This window comes from Perca flavescens, chromosome 5, assembly GCF_004354835.1.
Source record: "Perca flavescens isolate YP-PL-M2 chromosome 5, PFLA_1.0, whole genome shotgun sequence".
Lineage (NCBI taxonomy): Eukaryota > Metazoa > Chordata > Actinopteri > Perciformes > Percidae > Perca > Perca flavescens.
Genome location: NC_041335.1, coordinates 13,784,782 through 13,812,209, shown reverse-complemented (window position 1 = coordinate 13,812,209; position 27,428 = coordinate 13,784,782). Strand labels below are relative to the sequence as shown.

Below are 27,428 nucleotides of genomic sequence, written 5' to 3'. Positions count from 1 at the left end.
CGTAAGTAAAAGTACTACACACTAAAAAGACTCTGCTCCAGTAAAAGTCCTGCATTGAAAAGGTTCCTTTAGTAAGTGTGTAAGTATAATCATGAAAATGTAGTTAAAGTATCTACAAAATGTCCCATTTGACTGTTATTCTATTATATCATTAGATCACCCATGCATTAATGTAAAAGCAGGATTTTACTGTTGTAGTTGGTTGAGGTGGAGCTCATTTAGAACTATTAACTAATGATTATTTTTATTATGGGTTTATCGGCTGATTATTTTCTTCATTAATTCATTGGTTTGTTAAAATAGTGAGAAATGGCGTCATAATGCCACAATGTTTTTTGCCCAACCAACATTTTAAACCTCAACATTATTAATGCGTTCATTAACATTAACAAAATGAACAACCTGTAAATGTTTATACATGAAAAATGACCATCAAAATAGTTTCACAGTCATTTTGTCAATCAACTAATGAACTAATGATTTCAGCTGTACTTGTATAACATGTTGGAGTTAAAGTTATAACCAAACGGATTTTATTGACCTCTTTATATGTTGTGTAACAATCTTAATTTGTAAAGTAACTAAAGCTGTCAGATAAATGTAGTGGAATAGAAGTAGATGGTGGTATAAAAAGAAAATATTCCAGTTAAGTACCTCAAAATTACCATTGCAAAAATACTAGCCTGAGGTCATACTGGGTGAGAATATGAAGAACTTCCCGACCTCAAATGTTGTGGGCTGAGCTAAGTTCGGCTGGCATCCAGGCTACAAAAATACAGTACTTGAATTACTAAGTCTCTTTAAAAAAGGTATATAAAGTATTAATCGAGCTAAATAAAAGACACTGACACAGTGCAGTAGTTTGTCAATAGGACATTTTTATTTCATACGTCTGTTGTCTTTATTCAAATAACAGTAATATACTTGCTGAGATGACCACCGGCTGCAGCCTGGACAGCTAAAACTGACAGCTGTACTACTTGAAGCAATTTGTTTTTCCCTCCTTTTTTAAAATTATTCTTGCAACAGAAAAAAGCATATATGCAATGAAGAAGAAGTGTGGTGTGGTGGTGACATTGTCAGGTAGGTAGGGTTATAGTACTGGTCTAAAAAAAAAAAAAAAAAAAAAAACTAAAGAAAGAAACATTGCGCGCGTTGTACATGTTGTAAAAAGGATCAGAATATGGCACATTTGGTCCACGTTGGTAGTTTTATTATCTCGTTTTCAAACATGTAATAAACAAAACAAAAGAAAACTGATCATCATAGTTTTTCCCCCAGAAGCACAGCATTAATGACAGCATATTGAAAACAAGACTGTAGAGGGGGCCGTTCTTTAGGTTTCTCTCTTTTTGTTAAAATCTTGGTTCATCAGCCAATTGTTTATTTCTATTCTCCCTGGTACAGTATTATTTTATTAATATCTTCTTTCCATCCAAAATGAGGAGGTGGGGGGTTAGGTGGGTGGAGGTTTGTAGATGATTGACAGGGATGGTTTTGGACATTCACAGGAAGTAGTCAGGAGTGCGTCTGGTCACGTGGGGCTCGCCGCGGCGGGGGGCGGGGTCAAACTGAAGACTGTGGAGACAGAAAAGGATCGTTATTGACGACATCAAACAATAAGGTTGAGTACCGAAACCCATGTGCTAATATGGCAGACGGTGTGATCACTGGTGAGCCTCGTGGTGCATTCAAAGTTATTATTACCCTACTAGTACTAATACCCTAGTAGTGGTTGTTTTAGTCTAACAGCAATTTACTGGTAAATGTGTTAGTTATAAGTTATTATTACATTAATAAATCATTTAATTATGACCGTATGGCCTTAATAATTGCAATAAACAAGCCGTTCTTTAATGTCGCCGACTGTTTTGTGCTTCCCCCCCCTTCTTTTTAATATTTAAAAAAACTAAAACAAATTGGTTTAGGCACAGTTTTAAAAGTATCGCTTTAGCACCGGTATCGAGAAGAAAACAAACGTTACCCAACCCTAATAAACAATTATACATTAATCTTTAAAGGTGCAATATGTAATATTGTATGTAATACTGGCAGCTAGCGGTTAAAATAGTTAGTGCTCTACCAATTCAAAATACTGGAGAGTCGTTTCCCCCGCCCCCTCCTGCCCAGACTCGAAGTTCACGGGGGTGGCCAGGCTGAGACCGCAGCATTCACAACAATGTTGCTAGACGCTTTTCTCACATAGCCAGACATTACTCCACAGCACAGCAGAGTAGCTAACGTTAGATGCTAGTCTCACATAGCCAGACATTACTCCACAGCACAGCAGAGTAGCTAACGTTAGATGCTAGTCTCACATAGCCAGACATTACTCCACAGCACAGCAGAGTAGCTAACGTTAGATGCTAGTCTCACATAGCCAGACGTTACTCCACAGCACAGCGGAGTAGCTAACGGTAGATGCTAGTCTCACATAGCCAGACATTACTCCACAGCACAGCCGAGTAGCTAACGTTAGATGCTGGCTATATTGACAGTCATAAAAGCCTGTGCTCACGCGGAGCTCTGTAACCAACTGACAGACACACTTTCTCGGCTAAAAATTACAGTATGAACCACTAAAAACACAACAACCTCACCGTCCTCTCCACACGCCAGTCAGGCACACTTCCTCGGCTTAGAATTACAATACGAAACACTAAAAATACCACTACCTTGCCGACGGAACACACTTCATTGGCTTAGAATTACGGCAACAATCGCTAAACACACTGCAAACTCACAGTCCTCTCTTTCCGATTTACAGCCCCCCTCTCGTGGCTTAAAATAACTCACCGTTGTCGGCTCCAGCCGCTGAACTACACGTTGTAAACAGCCATGGGCTGCATGCCTGGTCCTCCCGGTAACGTTAGCAGGGTTATCATGGCGGCGTTAGCCAGGACCAGTCGGGATCACTTTATCGGCTGTCTCAATTGTTTTTGCGAGTAACCAACTCGGGTACTCTAGCTATATAATTCAATGTGAGTACACAAATGTTGAAATGACAAAAAATGCCCATCCCTAGTAGCTGTGATAAATTAGCCTGAAGCTAATGCTTACCTGTTCAGGAGAAAATAAGCCAACTCTGCGTCCTTTTGGGATCTAAGCTGTCTCCATCTTTCAAATACATCTCCAATATTTACCAGGGGGTTGTTACATCTCTGGTCACGCAACTGTTAGAAACGGTTTTCTTTTTTTATGTCATGTAGAATCTATCTCCGTTGATCCTGTTCGTTTGTTTGCTGCTTTCATGGCTGTACTACCGTTACAGCTGTAGCGCGCTGGGTTTACGTTTTTACAGGTATATCTGGCAACCCGGCCTGCCTGTCAAACTGGGCTGTTGATAACAACACACAGATCAAAACATAAACATAAATTTTCAAAAAGAAAAAATACTGACATTAGCATTGTTGTCAGAAAAGATAGTATTTCAGTTTAACATGTTTCCTTAATATCTGATGAGGCATTGGTGTCATTTTTGGATTTATTACAGTACAAATATTACATATTGGACCTTTAAAATGGGGGTGAATCGTATCGGCAGTTGCTGCATATGTATGTTGAATTTATCAGATTGTTGGCTGTGCATCAAGATGCCTAGACAAGAGATGCCCATTCCCAATGTGGAGACTTGATGTTAATGCAACATGTAGGGTCAATGTGGCGGGATGATTTGCTTAATTTGGGGGACGTTTTTTCACTTTTGTGAAATGTAATTTAAAATATTCCCACTTTACATCCTTTTAATCTAAAAAATGGTGACATATTAGCATGCTAATGTGCAACACTGAACCTTTACGCAATAACTAGTTTTGATTGGAGTAAACATTGAACAGATGAGAGCACTCAGAATCTGCTTACTTTCACTTTTACATCCAGCCACATGTATTTAACCTTGTGACAGACAGGAGTGGATATCATTTGACTTTAACCATAACTAACATCTGTTAGTCATGTGTTTAGTTGACCATAATAACGAAGAATTCACAGAGCTTTCCTAGCCATCTTTCTCTCGGAGGTCTCTTAGCCAGGTTTCACAAACGTGGCAATGAAAAACAATTGGCTTGTGTCATGAGACGTGTTTTAAAGCCCAAAATCTTTTTATTTAACATGAGTCTGCAATGAACCGAGAACCAAGGTTCTGTCTAAATAAAAACAGCAAGGATCATCTCTGCTGAATACCTGACAATAGAGCAATTTATCCTTTCATGTTGGGAACAATATGCACTCCTTAGTCAATATTTTGGTTTTAGACACTGTACAGCTGGCCATTATGTAAGGGTTAATGACCGACAGGGTGTCCATTGTCAGGTATTAATGGACGACGGCGAGGCGTGAACTGTCTGACGCGCAGCTCATCAAGTTAATCAATACCTGACAATGGACACCGTCAAGGGCATTAACCCGCTTACATCATGGTCACTTGCCAAATAAAAATCATATTTTACAATCGAAATCTAAAGTTAAACAATAACGGTTTCCCTGGCTACACCTGAAGTCCTCAATCATTCCCATCCCATAAGATTCTTATGCAATGCAAATGTTATTCCCTGCTCAAAGGAATAGAACAGACCTTCAATACGACTTGCCACCCTTAGCAACGGGAGATATTTATAGTCAGCTCAGATTGTAGAACCCTTCAGCTCAGCTCCGAGCCATTAAGCTAATACTATGCTAGCAAGATCCAAAGTCAACAACATTGTGTACAGTTGGCAATCAGTACAAATAATTTGTATATTTTATATTTGTATTCAGTATATTTAACATCAAGAAAAGCTAGCTATCCATTCATGTCATTATCCCAAAAACAATATAATGACTTTTACTAACAATTTTAGCGCCATCCTGTGGTGTTAAGAGGACGAGGCACTGAAGCACTACATTACTACTTCCTTGGAACTTTAGTAAGTGTAAACACTTTTTTATGGACACCATGCAGCCAATCAGAATCGAGTATTCACCCAGACAATCGAATAATAAAATACTTATTTTACATATTTTTCATTGTACATTTCTATTTTATATTCTTAACTTGTTTATTTCTATCATCTTTTACTACATTTATTGGTATGGACGAAAATACCAAGGTAAATTCCTTATATGAAAACCTACTGTAGCAATAAACCTGATTATTATTTTAAGATTTTGCTGTATTTTTCATTCTGCAAATGTTTCAAACAATTTTTGGCCTACATGCGCAGTTGAGCGAGAATAATAAAAAAAAGGAACTGCATCACTTACATAGCCGTCTTTGAAAAATACAGGTTATTCCACAAAGCTACGGAGGGTCAGTACAAGAGGCTTCACTTAGTTTAAGTAGCAGATACTGGCCGGCTGCACGACAGCTAATGTAGCCAGATATTGTCTACGCTACTCTCATTGGTGCACGTTGTAATACATTATGTAGAAAGGTTACAGGTCATGAAAGAATAAATCTAATTTTAAAAATAAATTCAGTCCATCGCTCAGCCCTACCGGAAAATGAGGTAAACATGAAGTCCATATACTTACAAAGAGTATTTCAGAGTGTCGTCCAGTTCCATGATGGCTGCCTGGTTTCCACAGCGGTAACAGTAGTTTGGAGCACTAAAAATGGTCACCACATTCTTATCATGGCCCCAGTTGTAGCCCTGAAGGTACAATAAAATGTGTTAGACCGGTAAAGGATCCTCTTGTATAACTGTGGCGGTATTTGAAAACGCCTACTATACTAGCAATATGTACCAATTTGGCTAAAATGTTGCTTGTAGTATGCAAACAAAAGCCAAACCTGCAGTATGCCAAAAATACCTGGATGTTGTACTTATTCAAAAAAAAATCTCAAGTATGCATTGGAACGGCCTACCTCGCCTACTATGTCCCACCATGCAAAGAGCTCGGTCATAACCACGTTCACTTTCCAAATCGGAATCTGGCTAAGCCTTGCCGAGCATACTGTTCAGTATTTAGAATACAGCCTGTATTTGCCTGCAAATATTTATTTTTTTAACACAAAGTGTGTGTCAGGTGGAGAGATTCTCACACCGAACCAGTGGGAGTAAAACTGGTACAGAAACAGGAATTGGAGAAGCACTGCACCATTACAACTTCATTATATTAGGTTGTCATGGAGATGAGGGGGTTTTTAACGTTCTTCAGTCCACTTGTGGGGGAGCATGTGTGTCAACGTAAATTTTTCAAGCAAAAATGCCAAACATTTTCTGGTTCTAGCTTTTTACATATAAAGATTTGCTGCTTGTTTTATCACATAAAAAGATAGTAAATTTTATATTTTGGACAGATAATATACTAAAAAACTATAAAACTAAACTCACCACGGGCACACAGCGACAAACCCAAATCAACACAGAACCCTGTAATCAAACATTATCTAACAAGTGTAGTAAAGCGGATAACGGTGCTCGGTTAGCACATTGACAGAAAGTTTGAAAGCAACAAACATGTATAAACAGAGTAACATTAGTGTTAGCCACCATGCTAACAGCATTGATAGCTTTGCCAAACGGCACTATCTTTTAGCGGTTTATTAGCAACCCGTTTCTTGCAGACTGTCCCATTAATGAGAATACAGCTACTAGTTAATATATGAAGTCGAAGTGGACACTGACAGCTAAAGGGCAGCTAACATTATCGACTTATATTCAAATCCCGAAATTCGTTCCAACAGCACTAGCGTGTGTGTATGTTACCTCCATGACCAGCTGATGGGCGCGGGACACCAGAGTGAGGCCGTTGGCGTGGTTGAAGGTTTCAGAGATGTCCTGTCCAAAGGTGTAGCCGGCACCTCGGGGAGAGATGCCCCACCCACCACGATCATCAGGGTCTGACCACAGCAGGTCACACATCGGGCCCTGAGACGGAGAAAAAAAAAAAAAAAAAAAAAAAATCACTATTACTATTCAGTGCAGCATATCCTATTTTTTTCTGAGCCAAACACTTATTACCATCCACATTACCAACACACCAACACAGGCTTATTTGGACTCAATCCCACACAAATGCACTACTTGAATTGAAATTCAGTGTTTCAGCATTTCGATGTGTGTGTACCTCATGTGGGACTTCCTGCAGGCGGTCCAGAGCGCGTATGTGATCCAGAGTGTCTATGGAGGGAGACAAACCTCCGTGGAGACAGAAGATCTGAAATAAAAACCAGAAAGAAATGACGCTGATTGAAGATACTCTGCACTATTAAAACGTGAGAGGGCCTCTGCAACAAGGCAAAGACTTCTCTCTATCACATATTTATCACATACACATATTTAAAAACTAAGAAACAGCAGCTTTCTCCCTTTGACAGTGACTACTTGCGGTTACAGCATCATGTAACATCCCGTACCAGAGGATGTACATCACAACACAAAAACACCACATCGTTTCACTGGCAAAAAGATGATGGGAATCAGTAATTAAAGGACAGACACGTTTTCCAGGCTAATCCTCCTACCTGTCCGTCCACCAGCGCGGTGAGTGGCAGGTAGTCAAACAGGTCTGTGAAGTACTTCCAGACATTGGCGTTGCCATACTTCCTCAGGCACTCATCGTAGAAGCCGTAGACCTGCGTGATCTGCCGCGACTCGTGGTTCCCTCGCAGGATGGTGATTCGCTCCTGGAAACGAACCTGTAAAAAACAAAAAAAACTGAGTTAAGGAATATGTTTAAATCTGTTAACTGTGAAAAAAAAAAGAGAAGGTACTTTGTGTTTTCCTAGTCTGTTTTTTTGCACATGTATTACTGAAAAATGAATTTGTAAACTAACTAACTATAGGGATGTAACCGGAATTTTTTTTCATTTAGAGCTATAGAGATAAATCAATTAATCGATTAGATGATAAACTGGTTTCATTACCAATTAATCGTTTTCAATCAAAAATGCAAAATATTCTCAAGTTCCGGTTTCTCAAATATAAGAGATTTGCTACTTTTCTTTGTCTTATGTGATAATAAACTGAACAGAGTTTTGGACTGTTTGTAATAAAAAAAAATAAAAAGGACATTTGAAGAGGTCACCTTGGATTTTGGGAAATTGGAATGGGCATTTTCTGACATTTTGTAGAGCAAACTATTAATCGAGATAATAATCAGCAGATTAATCAAATAAAGAAATTGTTAGGTGTAGCCCTGTTGTAATTATCTGCCGACAATTCTCTGAATTAATACTTTTGTTTGTTCACTTTTGTTTAAGCAAAACCAGTTCAGACTAAGCGGAGGTTATTTTTAGTTGCGTTGACGCAGGCATACCAAGAGGTTCAGTCTCCTGCTTATTAGATTTGTTACAATAAATGATGTAATGTCAGCAGGCCTGTAGCCTCGCAGTGTTAAGACTTTAAATTTAGAGCTCAGATTGATCTTTAAATCGGGAAACCTCCAGAGAATCAGATGCGCTCAATGTGGGAATGGTAAATTGATAAAAGGACACCTAAAATTTTATAATCCATGCTGTACTTTTCTCATCAACTTTATTTTAGAAATCTGACATTTTGTGAACATAAACCATGTTTTTATTGTTTGAAAATTTCATATGAAGACCAATAACAGCCCTGCAAGTGGTGTGTTCATCCAAGCCGGTAATAGTGCGTTCACAGTGCCCGAGTTTTGCGCAAATTCAGCAGCATTTAGCCATTAACGCTGTTAGCGCTTCACGCTCTCTCTCCCTTTAGGATCGGCTCATCAGCTGTATGAGCTCCGTATGTAAATACAAATATTGATTTAAAAATGTTATTTTATCTATGATCAAACCTCCATCAATGGCATCGGTCTGTAATTCTTAGCAACAGTCTTATAAAGATATACATTGTCACATCGCCCAGCTCTAAAGCACATACATTTATATCACATATCAGTTCTTCTCAGCCACATACAATAATCAATGGTAATAAAATAAAACCATTTAACGTGACCTGGGCACAAATAAGCAGCAGAAAAATCAATAATTATTAATTGTGTACGTTTAACTAAAATCTTGACTTCTGAGAGGAAAAGCTTCCCATCGGCTGTAACTAACAGTAGTGACGATGTTTGCTGCAGGTCTAAAGGGGTCATAACAACCCTACTTTGAGTTTATAGGTGTACAACATCTCCTGACAGCCTCCTGCCACATACAAGAAGAATTATAACTAACATCACTATCTACAGCCGGCAGAGACCTTTTTTAATGAAATGTATAACTTTTTAAAGGCTTATTTTGGGGGTAGCTGAACGCTAAGACTTAAGAAATCTGCAGATATCCTGAGATTATTGTGAACCAAACCGAGAGCATAGTGACAGGGTTTACCTTTAGCGTGACGAGCAGAGTGACCGTCTCCACAGAGTAGTAGCCTCTGTCGACGTAGTCTCCCATGAACAGGTAGTTGGTGTCGGGAGACTTGCCTCCGATCTTAAACAGCTCCATCAGGTCGTGGAACTGCCCGTGAACGTCGCCACAAACCGTCACGGGGCATCGCACCTGAGGACACAGGCGAATGGTCCCGGCCAAGTTTAACAGTAATGAAACAATTACATTTCCCCGGCACAGATTAACAAAACACTTATCAAATGACAAGATTTCATTTTGAGATGAAGCTTTGGGTTTTCAATTAGTTTTCTACTTTTCCCATTTCTTCTGCAGCTTCAGCTTCTTATATTAAACATCTGATTAAGTCCTTGCATGAGTATTGGCATATCAATGTCATCCACTGATAATATCACAGATACTATATTTTAACAGCAATGTAAAAGACAGTAGGTCAATTTTTTAAATGCTTATGTCTCATGTAAATTATACATCATTTTTCTTTTTTTGATTAAAATAAAACTTAACAGTCCACTTGACTAAAAAGATCTAGAAGACTTGAGGTATTGGTCAAACAACCATTTAATGCTAAGAATTACAGTTAACACTTGAACATTAGTATATTGGAAAGCAGAAAAAAAAAAAATGCTTTCTAAGACCTCCTAATCTTTGCTCATTAATTTATACATTGAGTTGTTATTTATTAAAGGATATGTTTAATATTTCAGTTTTTATAAGTTTGCTGGGAGATTTGTTTCTAAAAAAGGATAGTGTGCGATAACCTGGAGCTTGGCAAAGACATGGTTTACAGTGTAAACAAGGTGTGATATTGTTCAGAGGCTCAGTCCCATTCTGCTCCAAACACGCCAGAGGGAACCACACAGAGTCAGCACCCAGATACCATTTGTTTTTTCCCTTAAATTATTATAAAAGACATCCATTATAAATAGACAAACTTTAGTCAAACAAGAACTTTTAGTCACTGCTAAATAGGGTTGAGTATTGTTTGGTTTTTTTTCGATTCCGGTGCTAAATCGATACTTTTAAAACAGTAAGTGACTTGTTTATTGCTAAGGCCATGGTCAAAATTAAAGATTTAATAATAATGTAATAACTATAACAATAACTTATTTCACCAGTAAATTGCTGTTGAACCCCAGATGGGAAAAGGGTATTTTACAATTACTGTGGATGCACCACAAGGCTACCTGTTTTAAGTGAATCTGTGTGGTTTAATTCCGACAATGGCAGCTGCAAGTGAACGCACCATCTGTGTTGTTTAATTCCGACAACGGCAGCTGCAAGTGAACGCATCATCTGTTCTGTTTAATTCCGACCATATAAACATACTGTATATCTATGAATTGCGACAACGGCAGCTGCTGCGCTGCAGAGCAGACTGTTACATCCCGCTGTAGAAGTCCTCCACAGTGAAATACAGTCACACTTTACACTGTTTAACGTTAGCTGTCAGCATTTTAACCGTGATTAATCCAGCTGCTAGCTAAAGGTAGGCTAACGTTACATGCTGTCAGTTGTAGTGTAAAGTCAAGCACCGAAATGAGGCACCGAAACTTTCGTTCTTATTCGGTCTCGTTACTACCGTTTACGTCGGCACCGGTTCCCTATTGGCACAGAGTTTCGGTACCCAACCCTACTGCTAAAGCTGTGTAAATACGGGTTGGTTTAATCAGAGGGTGTAAATCTCATTTGGGAACAACTCTCATCTTCACTTGTAGGTGTGCACTTATTTGTGCTGTACAGGAGATTAATGCAATTTCCTGCACAAATGCTCTAAAACGGTTTTATTTTTAGTTCCCCTATGCAGTTTGAATACCTGCCTGCGAAGTTTGAACAGTGTTGTCCTGTTTGATACGTCTCCGTTGGTCATTTTGATGATTTGCATGCACTTTGATTTGTTTCTAAGTGTCTGCACATTAATCTAATCTTTTGTTAAATTTGATTTGATCGATTAACTCAAAATGTGTAGTTAACGTTGATTTGTTTAAATGAAAATCGGTTTTCTCCTTAACATCTGCCGACGCTCCCCTCTGGGCTCCCGTAGTTCTTAACGGGCTCAGCCTCATACTGTTACAAGATAAAACTAATTTTGCTTCTGTGGTTTATCTGCACAAACCGGAACTTATACATTTTCCTGATTGTATTTATGTAACAAATTAATTGATTAAAATTCTACTCTGCAAGGACTTTAACTTATGATATGAACCAATGGCCATTACTGAAGCAAGTCTTCAAACTGGAGATTGAGACAGTTTGACTGGCCGGACAAATTCTGAAATTCAGTTATTGCAGTTAAAGCAAGTTATTTTACGTGTGAAGTAGCTGAAATTTTTTTTTTTATACATGTCGTACTGGAAATCAATCAGTAAGTTAGATTTTTCTCGGCATCATGGGAAATCTCACCTCCTGAACGTTGGACTCCTTGGTCAGAATCTCCTTGGCCTGGACAAGAAATAAACAAACAGATTATTAATTTAATTGGTGCCCTTTTTAAAAGACATTTACTTAAATGTGATCATGCGAGCAGACAGAAGGATAAAAAAACTCTTCAGATAGACAAATAGTAACTCATGTCATATGCATCCACATTTAGTCTCAACAACATACTGACAAGTTATTGAGGTGTTGAAGGCTATGTGACCTCACAGAACACCTGGGGGGTGGTTTATACATTTGACCATGGCTGCTTATTTTTTATCACTTGTTTAGTCTATAAATAAGAGAAAGATTCCAAGGTGACGTTAGATATTAAATGTATGATATAAAAAAGAAATACAGAAAATCCTCACAGTCGACATGATGTGCTAGTGCTATTTTTTTTTCTGCTGAACGACTAACTGAATAATCGCAACAATGAGTTTCTTTTAGTGGTATTTCTGCAATTACTGCATTAACAGTCAACAGCCAATAGTCTTAAGACACAAGTCAAAGCTTAATAAGATCTGGTGATCAAAGTTTACCATCCAACAGAGTGCAAGATGTCAATTAATTTGTGAATACAGCAGTTTGAAGACATCATTTTGCTCTCTGCCAACTTGAGATGAGCTTTATTTTTTAGACATGTTATTGAATATTGAAAGTGTTGTTATTTGCAGGCCTGTTACATGACTTAGTACCTTGATTATCGTGTACATCCCTTACTACTTATCACTAATTTAAATTACCCCCCCTCCCCCAAAATTCACCTACATTGGATTGTTCACCCCTAAAAAAAAAAATTCAATTCTTTCCTCAAAATAACTACAATAAGGTTTTGAGCCTTCACCTTCCTTTTATTTATTTAACTTCCACAGGGAACCAACATAATTGTTCTACACATACAGGAGATAACCTGCAGCTTCTCGGTAATGTGATCTACATCTAATGTTATATAGTGTGTTTTGATAATGTAAGTAAGGTCGATGATGCATAAAAGCTACCGGACGAGTTATCTTGTGGTGCAACAAGCCTGAAGTGACGTCTGTCAGCTTTATGCAATGAACCGGTTGATCGATAAAGACAGGGCGCGGTGCAAATCATAACATTCCCTTATTAATGCACGTTCACTTCCGATATCAAATAAGAGAATACAACTTTGAAAATTTAACATTTGCCGAGTCCTGATCGGTGGGCAAAATGCAGTCATGTTATTAAACAGGCAGTAAAATGGGCTCCGTTTATTTGCTGGTAATGATGTAAAGATGCAAATTTTAGGCCCGACTGACCTGTGAGTACGGTTACCAGGAAACTGCCCATATTAGAACACTTGTGTTGGGTTGGGCAGTGTACATAGGGACAATATTGTGTTTTAATCAAATTATTTAGCTGCTGAAGAGCTGTGAAACATTGGCAATCTTAGGATGACTGGTCGAAAACAGGGCGAAAATAACCGCCTTGCTGTGACTTCATCCAGAAATTAGCCGGAGCCCATTTCGCAATGTAGGCCACATTGAAAGCGAGGCCGAGTGAGACATAATACAACTAACTTACCTTCTCGCAGAGTGTCCGGACTTGGTTTTCTGAGAGCTGCTTACACTCATTTAGCTGTTCGATCCATTGGTCTAAATCTTTAGTAAAAGATTTGTCTTCCATGACAGCCGCGGTAGCTCGCTGAGCTAGCTGTGTTAGCTACCTGAAAAAAAACTGGCCTGAGTCTCAAAGATAGCTGCTTTAGCCTTTAGCTCGTCGTATTGTTAACCCGATCTAGTCCCGCCAAATCGGTTGGAAAATCAACGATAAGACCTAAAATTAACGAGCCGTTCGGTCAACTTCTATCATGATAAATTACCGACGTCAAGTTACCAACGTTAAAAAACAGATTATATTGGCCGGGGGTGTCGAAAGGCTCGAATGTCCCCGATGCGACAGACCGTAGCGGCGAGAAGCAGCGGCGTCGCAGCGACTAGCCGATTTGCTAAAAGAGCTAGCTACAATAACATCCGGGCATTTCAGCAGCGCGCAGAGTGAGCGCACCAGCGACACCGCGTGGACAAAACCTTGGACCGACAAACAGTAAACTTCTTTGGGTTTTAATGGCGTTAGGCAAACCATTTTATAGGCCATTATAGCCACCGGACTGGAATGTGGAGCATTAAATTAACAGAACAAGAAAAGAAGAAAAAAAACAAAGGAAACTAAATTAAAAACTGTTGGGGAGTTTAACTTATAACAAAACATTATAAACTGTTCATATGTTTTTATGCAGAAATCTTAATTTGAAAGTAACTAAAACTGCCACACAAATGTAGTATAAAGTGGCAGGAAAAGAAAATACTCAAGTAAAGTATAAGTACCTTAAATGTGTACTTGAGTACAGTACTTAAGTAAATGTACTTGTTACATTCAACCACAGTTCAGAAGCCATTCTGCTGTGGTATATTACGGTGCTTACTTATGTAAAACACTTTACAAAACTACTTACAAAAACTTAAAATTACTCTCTGTATTAATAAAAATTAAACTATTAAAATCATAGACATAATATAGATTGTATCTATATTATGTCTATGATTAAAATAGCCTACAACAAAATAGGGTGACCTCTTCTTCGCTCTCCATTTTCTAACACGCACGGGCAGACGATGTGCAGCAGCGCCCTACAGTTTCTGATGGGTCACAGCTTTCTGTGCAACACCGGTCGTACATTAAATCAAGCGCACCTACAACTGTCAACAGTGTTGTGCATGTGGAGCGCGGCCGTATGGCTGCGTGTTTTATGGCAATCAAACCGTGTCGATAGTCGCTATAATCAGCCAAGACTCAACCGTCTGCAGTCAGACGAACAACTGAACTGACTAACAATGGCTCATCTAACACAAAACCCCGCTGACAAAGAGAGGTGAGTTCTTGTAATAGCTAGCCTGTTAGCCTAGCTAAGCTAAAGCTAGCCTGCTTAGCCCTTCGCTCGGGCTTTGTAAACTCCTATAGAAGATTTTTAAATATAAGGGGAACTCGGCTATTTGCAAACGTAACTTGCTTCTTAATCATTACGGTAGTAAACGGGTCGATTCTGAAGGTCCACTCTTCAATTCGGCATGCATTTATTTCGGATTTATCTTTTTAATCCAACAAAAAACGACTTTTTTGGTTTACATTGTTTATTGCAGCAGTACCCTGCACGGATGAAGTAAAATGGGCGATTAGAGGAGTAACTAACTGTCGGGTACACAGATTTTGCAGAATAAACCACTTTAATGACTAACTTGATGTAAAGTCCCGTTTTGCGAATGTTTTGTCAGAAACCGTGTCAAGCGTAAAATGATGTAGTTTTCACATCAAGTTTGGCCTGTCGTTGTAACACTAGCATGACGTGTATTAAAGGTTCCAGTATTTGGCCGTCAGATATTAACGTTATATTGATTTTTACGGGGGAAGACGACGGAGGACCAAAATATACTCTATCTCACATTATAGAATTGGGATTAGATTAAGTGTACATGATTAGGTTACTTCTCAGTCAAGAGTTTAACGAATGATTGACCATTTGCCACTCCGAGCCAGTTAGCCATTCATTCAGACCAGCGTTTGTCCCGTCGTACAACTGAATGTAAAATACAGCTTCTTTAAAGTCATTAACGTTACGAGCTCTACAGTAAAGTCAATTAACTGTAAAGAGATGGATTTAAAAAGAAAGCTCAATAGAATCTATCTACTAGAACTTTCCATTCAGTTCAGTTCCAGGTCATATTAAACAGTCACAAAGTCTGACATTAGTTTCTTTTGTCTTAAAGCTATAGCGCGCAACTATTTTATATTAAAGTGCTCATATTATGCTCATTTTCAGGTTCATAATTGTATTTATAGGTTGTAAATTTATAAAATTTTCAAAAACAACATATTTTGGTTGTACTGCACATTGCTGCAGCTCCTCTTTTCACCCTGTGTGTTGAGCTCTCTGTTTAAGCTAAAGAGTGAGGCATCTCGCTTCTGTTCAATCTTTGTTGAGAGTCGCAGATGCGCATTAGCTAGGCAAGCACTACTAGCTAGTCAGTTGCAGAGTATGAGGGCGTGCCATGCTAGCAGCTAGGCAAGCATTATAACGTGTGTTACAAAGTGACGATCGTTTCTCACGGAAGTAAAGGCTGGATTAAAATAAAGCTGTTTGGAGCAGTTTGAACAGTGTTTTCTCTGGAAGATGGTAAGTCCCTTTGGGGTGGACTTTGGGCAATAAAGGAAAGGGGGAAAAAGCATAATATGAGCACTTTAATATACGTCCGCTAATTAATTGGCTCCACAAAACTCTGTATTTCTCACTATGGCTATGTTGATAAAAAAATGTAGTCTGGCAACTTCACACACAAAAGCCTGAGTGAAGATAATTACCTCTTCTGAGGAGTCCATCAAGTGTTTTAATCCTCCGTGTCCTCCTTGGCTACTAGCAACTGCGTGAAGGAGGGGTGGGGGTGGTGTGTGATCACAGAAGGCTTGCGTCATGTGGATGCAACGACAGTGTTGTTGTCAGTGGTGTTGTCATTACTTATGATTCCTCGTGGCTTTAACGTCTGCGATGTGTTTCAGGTTTATCTGCGTCTATCCCATCTACATCAACAGTAAGAAGACGCTGGCTGAAGGACGAAGGATCCCCGCAGAGAAGGTTTTTACTTTCTACAGTTTTTCATGACGTTTAACTAGAACACCTTCAGTTGTTTTTTGGTTTTGATATTTCTACCTTCCAACAAGCTGCTGGTTGTTAGCAGGACGCACCACCGTGATGAGATCAGGGTTGCACAATTCTGGTTAGGGTTAGCAACTCCCACTATCCTTAAGAGACCCATTTTTTTTCAAAGACAACATATTCTTCATATTCTTCATGCAGAAGACAGTATCTTCTAATTTAAATGAGCAGCTTATATGCTGCAAAAAATGCTAAATTTAATAAACTTCAACTAAGTGCATTGTCTCTAAGTGCCGGGACACATCAGGCCGATTATCGGCCGTGGGACAGTCTGGCGAGGTCAGTGACTCAAATCTGTTTGGTGTGTCCCGTGCCGTCGTCCGTCTGGGGGGCTGTCGGCGTTCATTTTGCCCGACCTGACGTGTTCGGTCGGCGGCAGGGCCGTCGGGACTCACCCGGAAATGACGAGTGGAATGAGGTGACTACAGTCTCTCAAAATCTGATGAAAATCTTTTAAACTGACCTTTGTCGATCTGAAATGAAGACAGATTCTGCAACTGCATGGCCTATTTCTCGCTTAAAATGTTTTCAGAAACACGTTTCAGTTAACTATTTTAGTACAATATGAGATCGTATTCTGAACGGCCGCCATGTCAGTCCAGGTCTGAATTTCCGGAGTAAACAAACCCATGTGACGCGTTCGTCCAATCAGCTGCCTGTACTAGATGTCCCCCAAAACACTGAGGACCTTGACCAGGCCTTGTCTCAAGGGAGACTGCTTTTGCAACATTTTATCTGTCGTTAGCAAACTATTTTTTTCCACTTCCAAAATTCAAGCAGGTAAAGAGCTGCTTTAATGCTGTGATCCTCGGGAAAACATAGTCTGTAGACTCACGATGAAGGCCAGACTGTCAGGTTCATGTACGTTATGTTTCCACAGTTCGGGCTTGATCATGGCCTCAACACTTTGTTTTTGCTCGACACTTAACTGTGGTGTGTAGCATTAGAGCAGGTCACACAACATGAAGACAGTGAGTAGTAGGGCTGTCCTCGACTAAAGAAATTCTTAGTCGAATAACACTTATACGATTTTGTCGACTAATCGATTAGTTGATTTAATTGACAGAGCTGTGCGCTTTGAGAGGTGGTTAAGACTAGAAAAGCACAATATAAATGTAGTTAATTAACCATCTGTAAAACTGAGTTTCTCCACAATTAATCCTGCAAAAGCACCACTTTAAATCTTGTTTACCATAAATGTGCTCAGAAGTTTCTTGGAAATGGGTAATTAAGCATGACCTATGCATAAAAAATGACTAAACAACTAAAGAAATCTTAGTCGACTAAGACCAAAACGACCGATTAGTTGACTAAGAGGTGGCAGCCCTAGTGAGAAGTGGTTGTAATCAGACTCTGTAGTCTTTTTAATGCTCCGCTGGATGTTTGAGTCAGAATCAGGTTTACTTACCTATGTAGGTTTTCACATGCAAGGAATTTGCCTTGGTGTTTTGGGCCATAATAATTAACATAGTTTTGCAAAAGTCAAGCATTGTTAATATAAAAAAATTACATGAATACATTTTAAATGAAAAGCGCTGCACAGTGTTTGAAACAAAGTAGAAGAAATGTGCAAACTATTGACCAAGAAATGTGCAACTGTTCACAGAATGGAGAGTGGCGGGGCGACGGGTATTTTCTGCTATTTCTCATCTATTTGTGACGTTTCCGATCAGTGTACTAATTTGCGGTGTTACTTTGTCGTCGTAGTCTTTAAATCCAGTTCCACACAGCAGTCTTAACAACCCTTTACAAGTTTTTTTGTCATTTATTTGTTCTCATTTGTTGATGCATCTCAGAGAGAAATTAGGTCAGCTTACCCCCCCGGAGGTCAATTGGTTTTACAGCAAGGCATATTACAATACATGAAGGTATATAGACACACAGTACACTATAGGGGGAGTTGTCCTGAATACAGGTGGGCTAGAAATCCAACAGTAGTCACTGTTGTCCGACTTTACTATTACCACAGTGTACAAAGCACAGCAGCAATAATACCTAAAATATTTTCAAGACAAATGTGTTTATTTTGATGCAGCCGACCTCCCTGCTACTTCAAACATGGCCATTTTAAATTCATTACGCAGCCTCAGATGAAAGCAGTGGATTGTAAATTTCGTGTAACGTGCAGTAAATAAACCAATGAGGAGACAAACAGCTGATGTTGTGTGTCTGCAGGCGGTGGAAAATCCGTCCTGTGCTGAGATCCGAGACGTGTTGACGGCAGCTGGGATGAATGTCTACGTGGAGGTAAGAAGAACATCTTTATTTTTCCTGCAAGAAATCAGAAAATCACTTCATGAAGGTGACAACAAATATATATATTTATGCGTTTTGTTTCCCAGAACAAAATGCACCCCAGAGAGTGGAACAGGGACGTCCAGTTCAGAGGACGTGTCCGAGTTCAGGTGAAGCAGGCGGACGGGAGCCTTTGTCAGGACAAATTCACCTCCCGTAAGTCCAACAAAACAATGTTTGACTTCATGCGATAATAAAACATATGTTCTGACCATATTTGTCTAGATGAGTTTATAGATTCAGGTTTTTTTTTTTTTTTTTTTTTCAGGGCCACATATAATCCAAAACTAAGAATGTCCTGATCCATTTTTATTTTGTTTACCTCGATCCAATGCTCAAGGTTATATTTACCTAGATGTTGATTAAATATGTATCTGACACACTTAATTTTTCATGAGCTACTTGATCCAAATACTGAAGGTCCTTATTCAAAACTATAGTTTAGAAGATTAAATGATTGATCTGATGTGAAAAAAAGATTACCTGGATTATTACTGAGACATTATTATTATTATTATTATTATTATTATTATTATTATTATTTTTGTCGTTGAGATGTCTCACTCTGACTGTAAGTGGTGTTGAGCAGAGTGGAGCTTCTGCCCTCACAGATGATCTGTGGTCACACGCAAACCTTTTGTTTCTGTCATCAAGTTACTAGCCTCTATCCTTGACGTTACACTTCCAGGATTGCTCCGTTTCCGGATTTTACTCATTTAGGCCGGATATCCGTTGCCTTTGGACTTCCTTTGTGTTGGCATTTTAAACTCCGGTCGATTTCTGAGGACTACGGTTAACTGCTCCTCAGATCTCTGCAGGGTAAATCCAGACAGCTAGCTAGACTATCTGTCCAATCTGAGTTTTCTGTCGCACGACTAAAACAACTTTTAAACATACACACGTTCCACCAAAACAAGTTCCTTCCGAGCTTATTTTGCAACAGCACCGCAGCTTTTCTCTGGTGCTTAGCACCGCCCAAGACGATTGTGATTGGTTTAAAGAAATGCCAATAAACCTGAGCACGTTTTCCTCCCATCCCTGAATGCTATGTGGAGTAGCCAGACACTCTTCCAGTCTGGCAAAGTGAGACTTTCAAGTTACTGACTGAATTAACATTTGTTAGTGATTAGCTGATATGACCTGCCGCCGTAGACATTTGTCATTTTAACTGGTAAAAGTCACGGCAGCTAAACATGAGTAAAGTTCGGATGTTTTTTTTGTTTTTGTTTTTTTCTTCCTTTAGGTAAAGATGTGATGTTTTACGTAGCAGAGATGATCCCTAAACTAAAGACTCGGACCCAGAAAAGTGGAGGAGGAGACACCAGCACTCAGCAGGGAGAGGGAGGAAAGAAAAGCAAGAAAAAGAAGAAATAAAGGCATAGACATTTTCTTTTTTAAATACATTTTTACGTTTGAGTGTCGGGCAGAATCAAACCCTCAACTTATACTGAAGTTTTGTGGGTTTCTATTTTATTTTTTTTTAAAGAGTTTGTTGTCATCGAGACCTCAGAAACTCGTTCATCTGCAGGCTTACAAAATTAAAATATATCTGTTTCCCCTTTAAGTCCTTATATTTTGACTCGACAGAACATTTCTCTCACCTGAGACCTGTGAAACCTGCTCACAGTTGATCTTGTAGTTTCCAAAAATACGGAGAAAGGAACTCATTTCTGTGTTATTTCAAATTTCAAAGTGGATGGTGTGCATCTTTTGCTTCTGTTTAATACCTTATCCCTCCTTACCCACATTTTGTAAAATGGGTTTTTCTTTGAAGACCAGATGAATAAAGAGTTCATTTTCTCACCTTTTTCGTTGATTTCATTTTAGCTAATTCATCGTCCTTGAAAAAGTAACCCAAGAAACGTGTTGTATGGAGCATGTTTGGGTAAATTTATAGTTTATTTTCAAATTTTATAAATCTCAATTTCGCAATTTGACCTCATCCAAACTTATGGCTGTTGCTCTGTCACTTGGCATGTGGCTAGGCAAGCTTAGCTGTAGTTTTTAGAACGAGTCCAGCTGAACCAGAACTTGAGGGAGTTTAAAAAAAAATCAATTGGACCTATGTATTAAATAGTACAGGCTGTGGCTGAGGCTGCCACCTACTCATCAGATAAACATTCACACTCCAATGCACAGCAATCAGGGGCAACTCAGGGTTCAGTGTCTTGCCCAAGGACACTTTGACATGGGATTGCAGGGCCAGGGATCGAACCACCAACCTTCTGATTGGCAGGCAACCACTCTACCACCGAGCCACTTAAAGGTCCCATGGCATGACAATTTCCCCCCAGCCTGCCTATGGTTCCCAGTTGGGGAAAGCTAAGGAAAGCTCATTGTGGGACTGGCTCTAGTGGCTGTAATTCTGCACCAAGGCTGAATTTCGGGAAAGAGACTTCAGATACAGTATTAGGGGACCACTAAGGTCTATATAAAAGAGACTTCACATACAGTATTAAGGGACAACTAAGGTCTATATAAAAGCATCCAAAGAGCACCATGTCATGGGACCTTTAAATTCAGCTGAACTGGATGTTCAATGAAGTTATATGAAGATCCTTAAAGGGACAGTTCTTATTTCTTGAAGTGTACGAATAGTCAATGACAGTTTTGGTCAATGACTGGTGGCTTTAAGAAGAAGCATAGAACCGCTTCAGTGTCCCCGTAATGTAAAACCAGTGACCTGTAGCCATAGACTAACCATAAATCATGTTTACATACAGCATGATGCTTACAGAGGCTACCCCGGACGACACGTCATCTCTTCGGCTCTTTGTATTCGGTTACCAGGTAACTGTGTTTTTGCATTTTGGCTAACTAACCACCTAGCTAGCCCTAGCCCGGTGAGCTCTATGATTAACCAGGGGGTTTAAACTAGGTTAATTAACGAACACCAGATGGCCGGTTGTCTGATAGATCCGAGCCGGGCTCCGGTGGCCTTTGGGCGGCGGGCCGTGCCGCAGCTGTTCGAGGAGCTGCAGCAGCCGGAAGCGGACAGGAGGCTGCGGGCTCTGGCTTCACTCTGCGACCTGATGCACGACCCGGAGCGGATCTACCAGACTGTTAACGGGGGTAATAACTCCGAGTTCATAACTCTCTACTCCACCGCATTTATCGGACAGCTTTAGCTACTTTGCAAGTTAAGATTTTTACACACAAAAGATATAAAGAGTTTGTAAAAATCTGATGTTTTGTTAGCTTATAGTATAAATTAAACAGTACAGCTAAAAAACTAGCCCGTTAATCAATTAGACAGAAAATGAATTGGCTTTTAATTAATTTTGAAGAGTGGGAAAATGTGCTGTTATTATTTTGTAAGCAAAACACATTACATAGTAATGAAATGCTGCATACAGTTAGCTACTTATGTACAAATTGTTATACCTAGAGAGACTTTGGGTTTAGTGGGAATCTGGGCAGTGCAAAAGTTAGTGGTATGGTAATGTGCAAAACCAGCACAACAGAAATTAGGCTACATAAAGCTCATACTACTATATTATTTCTATAATATTAGGATTTTGAAGAACTACTTGTAATGGATTATTTTTTACATTATAGTAGCTAATGTCACTTTTACAGAAGTAAAGGATCTGAGTACTACCATCTGTTGCATTTGTTTTTTAATTCAACGGATTTTGAGGTACCTTGATTTCATTTTTCCTCTGAGTTTTTTTCAGGATTTCTATAGAAAATCATTCTGGTTATCTAATTAAAAGAACTATTAACTAGTTTGGAACCAAACGTATAATTTGGATGATATATAAAATGTAGAGATGGCAAAGGGAAGGAAATGAACTCTACAATTGGAGGAAAAAGAAAATTTTATTTCATTGGACCTCATGTCATACAGAGTGCTGACCTGTTCTTCTTCTTCAGCAGGTTTTCTGGAGCAGTTGAATGTTTTGTTTGAGGATGAAGATTCATCAGTCAGAACAAAAACCTGTGAGCTGCTTCACCTCATGACTGCCCACAGCATCGGCAGGTAGGTAGACAGACAGACGGAAAGACAGACTAGAACAGCCACTCACTGTAGTTTTTTTTTAAATCAAACAAACAGGAGTAAAGAGTGCATTTGTTGGGGACTATTTTCAACGGTGGATGAATCCACATTTGGTGCTGTGGTGTAAAATTGTGGTAGCAGGACGGTGTATGTGAGATTGAGTCAAAATAAACTACAGTATGGTTTTAATGGTAATGAAGGAACATGCTAATCAGTGTTTTTATGGCACAGAGGAAGAAGATATATCAGGCTGTGTGATACACACACAATACTTGTTAATAGATACATTCAGCAGTTTTTTCCTTGCCGCACTCTATGATGTCACCAGCAGGTGGCAGTACAACCCAAATGACTAAGAATCAAACTGTAGTGAAGGCTTTTGTCACAGTGGAGCTTTAACTTAAAAAAGAAATAAGTGACAGCCAGCAAGAAGTGTAACTAAAGTATAGCTTTAAACCCACTGTTTGTCTCTGTTGTCTCCTCCTGCAGACAGGCCCTGCTCTCCTCCTCCCTCCTCCCTCCTCTCTCTCAGCTGGTGGACGACAACTCGTCCTCCTGCAGGAGGAACGTCCACCGAGTGCTGAACCGCCTCACTCTGCTGCCTGCAGGTAAACTCATCATGTCTCAATCAACACGTTGGAGTTTTTAATCAGTGATTTGTTTTGTAAACAATCAGCCAAAACTGATAATTCAGGAATTTAAAACTATCCTTATTCTACTAAAAGGGGGAAAAAATAAGTATTATTTATGTTATTTCACTGAATATATTAATGTGATATCAAACACTATCTCCATTAAATTGTTTTCCCACTAACAGTAAAACTAGTAAGTGATTGTAAAAGTTGTACAAACGTGGCTAATAAACTTTCATTGAACAGGTAAACTGTGTGAGCACAACTACAGTTAGTATGGTAGGTCACAGGTGAAGCAGGAGTCAATGTTTATAACAGACAGTTCTAATATTTCACCTTTGTTTTTTCCTCCCAATAAATGAGTCTGACCTGAGATTATATCACTGCAGGTGCAGACGCTCTCCTGACTCTGGTTCCTAAACTGATGCTGAAGCTGAGAGGGGAGGAAGGTGAGGAGGAGGAGGAAGAGGAAGTGCAGGTGCTGCTCCTCTCCACCCTAAGCTCCTGCTCCAGGCTGGATGCACTGCCGGCTCTGGCCTCTGACGGTGTCTCGCTGCTGGGCCACAAACTCTCCCACCGCTCCCCGAACATCCGCAGGGAGGCAGCTGCAGTCTTGATGGCCCTCAGGTTAAACACCATGCAGGTTCTGTTTCAAAGAGTGGGGAAGTGTGCTGTTATATGCTGCTGCAACGCTGTCATTTCAACTCGCACTTTAACTTCTTTCAGGGCTTATGCTTGCACTTGAACTCAGCGCTTGCCTATAAACTCACACTTCAACGTCATTCAAGTCTTACAACTTTACTGAAACTTCAGAATTCCTCTCGCTGACAACTTCAACAAACTTGAATTTAAAGTCACACTTGAGCTTCTTTCAGCAGGTTCACTTTAACCTCACTCAGCTCTCACATGTAAACTCAAACCTAAAGCTCATTCAGAAAAAACCTAAAACTCAGTTCCAGTCAGCACTAACATTTAAACTCCTTTTAGTGCTTAAGCTTCAACAGTTAAACCTACACTTCCAATTCATTCAACTCACTTACAGTTAAACTGAAACTTCAGCACTAATTTTAGTGTTTCCACTTTATGATTACACCAAAGAACTGCAAACTTTTGATGCTTTTTAAGACCTCAATAAGGTAAAGTTAACAGTCTCTCCTTAGCAGAACAAATGCATGTTAGCGCTGGGCGACATGTTGTTAACCGATTGCAATATTAATATTGATACTTTTCCAACATTGATATGTATCTCATTCATCATACAACAAACACATGCAAAATCCCATTAAAAAATGTCAAAATAGGGGCGAGCTCCAACTCACCCAGTAGCGTTCGCCCCGTGTATGTTGAGTCCTTGGCAGCGGCCCCGGTCCTAATCTGACCTGTGATCTTTGCTGCATATCATCCCCTCTCTCTCCCAGCTTTCCTGTCTGTAATATTAAATAAAAAGCTAGAAATATTATCTTTAAATCTTTTTTTCTTCTTCTGCTTGTTCCAGTGTTTGTGAGGATGGGAAGCTCCAGGTGTGTGAGGAGTCGTTACTTCCTGTCCTGGTCAACCTGCTGCATGACGAAGACATCGAGGTTCAGGCCAACGCTGCAGGAGTCATCATGTACACTGTGATCATCACCACAGGTACAAATACACACCTTGAAGTATTTCTCCTCACTGTGAATTCTCATTTCAAGTTTTTTTAATTCTCCTGGATGATGTAACCATCACACAGCTTCATGTTCTGACCTTCAGTTTGAATTATTACATACTACTTTGTTTCTGACAAATCAGGTTTTATTCTGTCTCTTAATACTACAATACCCATGAGCCTCAGCTGCTGTTGAGAAGAAGAAGCCAAGGAATAAACGTATAAACCTACGTACATATGTCCCACCAAACCAAGTTCCTTCCAGAGGCTATTTTGCAGAGGCACCGTACCTGTGTCCGGCGAAGACAATTGGGATTTGGTTTGATTGTGGTTTAAAGAAATGCCAATAAACCAGAGCGTGTTTTTCTCCAATACCAGAAGGCTGTGTGGACTAGCCAGACTTTCCTCCGCAGCGCAGTGGAGGAAGGTCTGGCAACGCGAGACTATATGTACACAGGCTTCTTGTACTTCTGAGCTTTTATTAGAGGATCAGATATTATGTTGTTACAGTTGTTAATCTGTTGTTCTGATGTCTCAACAGGAGAGTTGTTCTTCTGTCTGAACCTTAAACGCACCATGTGACTCCTCCTGACCTATCAGGTAACAGAGTTTGATTGCAGGTAAGAAGCAGTGTCTGTATCTGGACGTCATCCCCATCCTCCTCGAACTGGTGTCCAAGGAGGAGGAGGAGGAGGAGGAGAAGAAGAAGAAGAGGAAGAGCAGGAAGGCCCTCGTCATGTACTCCCTGCGCGCTCTGACTGCACTGGCTGAAGCTCCGGACGGCCGCCGCCGCCTCCTGGAGCAGCTTCCCCTGCTGCTGAGGAGGAGTGAGGCTACAGAGGAGGACCACGACATCCGGCGGGACGCTCAGACCGCCGTCAGGGTCATCAACTGGAGACCCTGATGACCTCTGACCTCCAGAAGAGACCTGCTGGGTCAACCTCTGCTGATTACACAATAAATAAATGCAACAATTCTATCTATTATTATTCATTAATTACACTACCATTGAAAAGTTAGTAATCTCATGCCACAAAGCTTGATTGTGTCCAGTCAGGTATCTGAGAGGACTACTCTATATGTCTGAATGGTCTTTGGTTGTAGGAACTCCTTTTTACAAATAGATGTTATTTAGTTTTGTACATGGAGAACAAAACACTGTTCAATAGCTTCACCAGACTGATTATTGACAGGGTAGAAAAAGACAAAGATCCTTCTGAGCAACAGTCGAATAAGAATATAAGAAATCAGCAGTCATTGGTAAAAGAAGCTGGAAGCTTAGCATCAAAATGTGTGCAGATTTAAATGCTCTGTTAAAAGAGTTAATATTTATTATTAAAGGAAATAAGAAAAACATCAACATAACTGCTAATTTATAATGAGAAACTCAATATTTTGACTTAGTCCTATGCAAATTTTGAGAATGTTTCTTATTATTTTGAGGTACTAAACGTTTTTCATTATAAGGACTAGGATCTTTTTTCAATCACATTGGCAGAAATGGGCTTCCATAGTTGCACAGCTTCTTTTAATTTAATTTGTTACAGGCTCTTTCTGAAAATCATAAAAACTTCAATACAATGAAATCTGAGTGTCTAAAATCACTGAGGACCTCTGGAGGCCTCGGTGACCCCAGCAGGGCCACATCCCACAGTTTGAGTCCCTCTGAGTAGCATCACCTGCAGCAGTGTGTTTGTCCTGAATAGAGTTTCCTTTCTGACCTGCTGCTCTGAATGCAGCCGTCAGCCTTCAGTCAAATTAAGGCCATGAGCTCAGGAACATGAATGGAGCTCCTTTATCTGAAACTAACACTGAGCTCTGATTACTGCTGGAGCTCCGGGCGCTGACATGAAGAGGAGAGGGACACTGAAAACAACATCTTGGGGAATGTTGTTTCAAATATTTCAATATCAGTGCTAATAATACGATACCTGAGTCTCAGCATCAAAGTGAGTTTTTTCTACAAAATTTTTATCATTCAGCAACAAAAGTTATTGTTGAATGTTAAATGTTGCAAGCAGCCGAACAAGAACTTTGTCTCAATTAAAGGATTTAAATCAGGAACTATCTGATCAAATAAGTCAACATCATGAACCTGACACGCCAATAACTAATATTTGATGGTTACTTTTTAAATCATCCATTTGTTTTTAGACTTAATTTTTATAAACATCAACCTGCAGAGACTCGGCATTGCCCCCCTCCTCCATAGTTCTGATAACTGAACAGAAAAACTGAAAGTTGACATAGACCATCATAGAAATGTTACAGCCTGACACTTCAAGTTTTGCTCAGTATTTACATGAATATACTGAAAAAGATATAGTCTAAAAATGACATGATAGCATAATTTATTAAGTGCCCCCTCCTCCTCCCTCCCCCCACTGCTGCAAATGGACTGGTCCAGAGAGAGAGAG

At 39.6% G+C, this 27,428-nt stretch overlaps 3 protein-coding genes across 4 annotated transcripts; 2 read left to right on the top strand and 1 right to left on the bottom strand.

The window, feature by feature from the left end:
- Positions 1–857: 857 nt before the first annotated feature.
- Positions 858–13,754, bottom strand: LOC114555270 (serine/threonine-protein phosphatase 2A catalytic subunit beta isoform). Its single transcript, XM_028577557.1, has 8 exons — positions 13,262–13,754; positions 11,696–11,734; positions 9,275–9,445; positions 7,448–7,621; positions 7,051–7,140; positions 6,690–6,851; positions 5,512–5,630; positions 858–1,578 (listed from the first exon to the last, which is right to left on the bottom strand). Exons 1-8 carry the CDS (start codon positions 13,361–13,363, stop codon positions 1,506–1,508), a joined length of 930 nt encoding a protein of 309 aa, XP_028433358.1. The 5' UTR covers positions 13,364–13,754; the 3' UTR covers positions 858–1,505.
- A 606-nt stretch (positions 13,755–14,360) lies between these two features.
- On the top strand, positions 14,361–20,544 carry srp19 (signal recognition particle 19). Its single transcript, XM_028578256.1, has 5 exons — positions 14,361–14,609; positions 16,289–16,364; positions 18,621–18,692; positions 18,788–18,896; positions 19,984–20,544. Exons 1-5 carry the CDS (start codon positions 14,572–14,574, stop codon positions 20,112–20,114), a joined length of 426 nt encoding a protein of 141 aa, XP_028434057.1. The 5' UTR covers positions 14,361–14,571; the 3' UTR covers positions 20,115–20,544.
- Positions 20,545–21,471: 927 nt separating this feature from the next.
- rsph14 (radial spoke head 14 homolog) lies at positions 21,472–25,990 on the top strand. Of its 2 annotated transcripts, none has more exons than XM_028578917.1 (6): positions 21,472–21,812; positions 22,617–22,722; positions 23,230–23,348; positions 23,762–23,999; positions 24,868–25,004; positions 25,632–25,990. In XM_028578917.1, exons 1-6 carry the CDS (start codon positions 21,638–21,640, stop codon positions 25,913–25,915), a joined length of 1,059 nt encoding a protein of 352 aa, XP_028434718.1. In that variant the 5' UTR covers positions 21,472–21,637; the 3' UTR covers positions 25,916–25,990. The 2 variants fall into 2 exon arrangements, with proteins under 2 accessions (XP_028434718.1, XP_028434719.1); XM_028578918.1 differs by having other exon boundaries at positions 21,473–21,812; positions 22,620–22,722.
- The last annotated feature ends 1,438 nt before the right edge of the window (positions 25,991–27,428 follow it).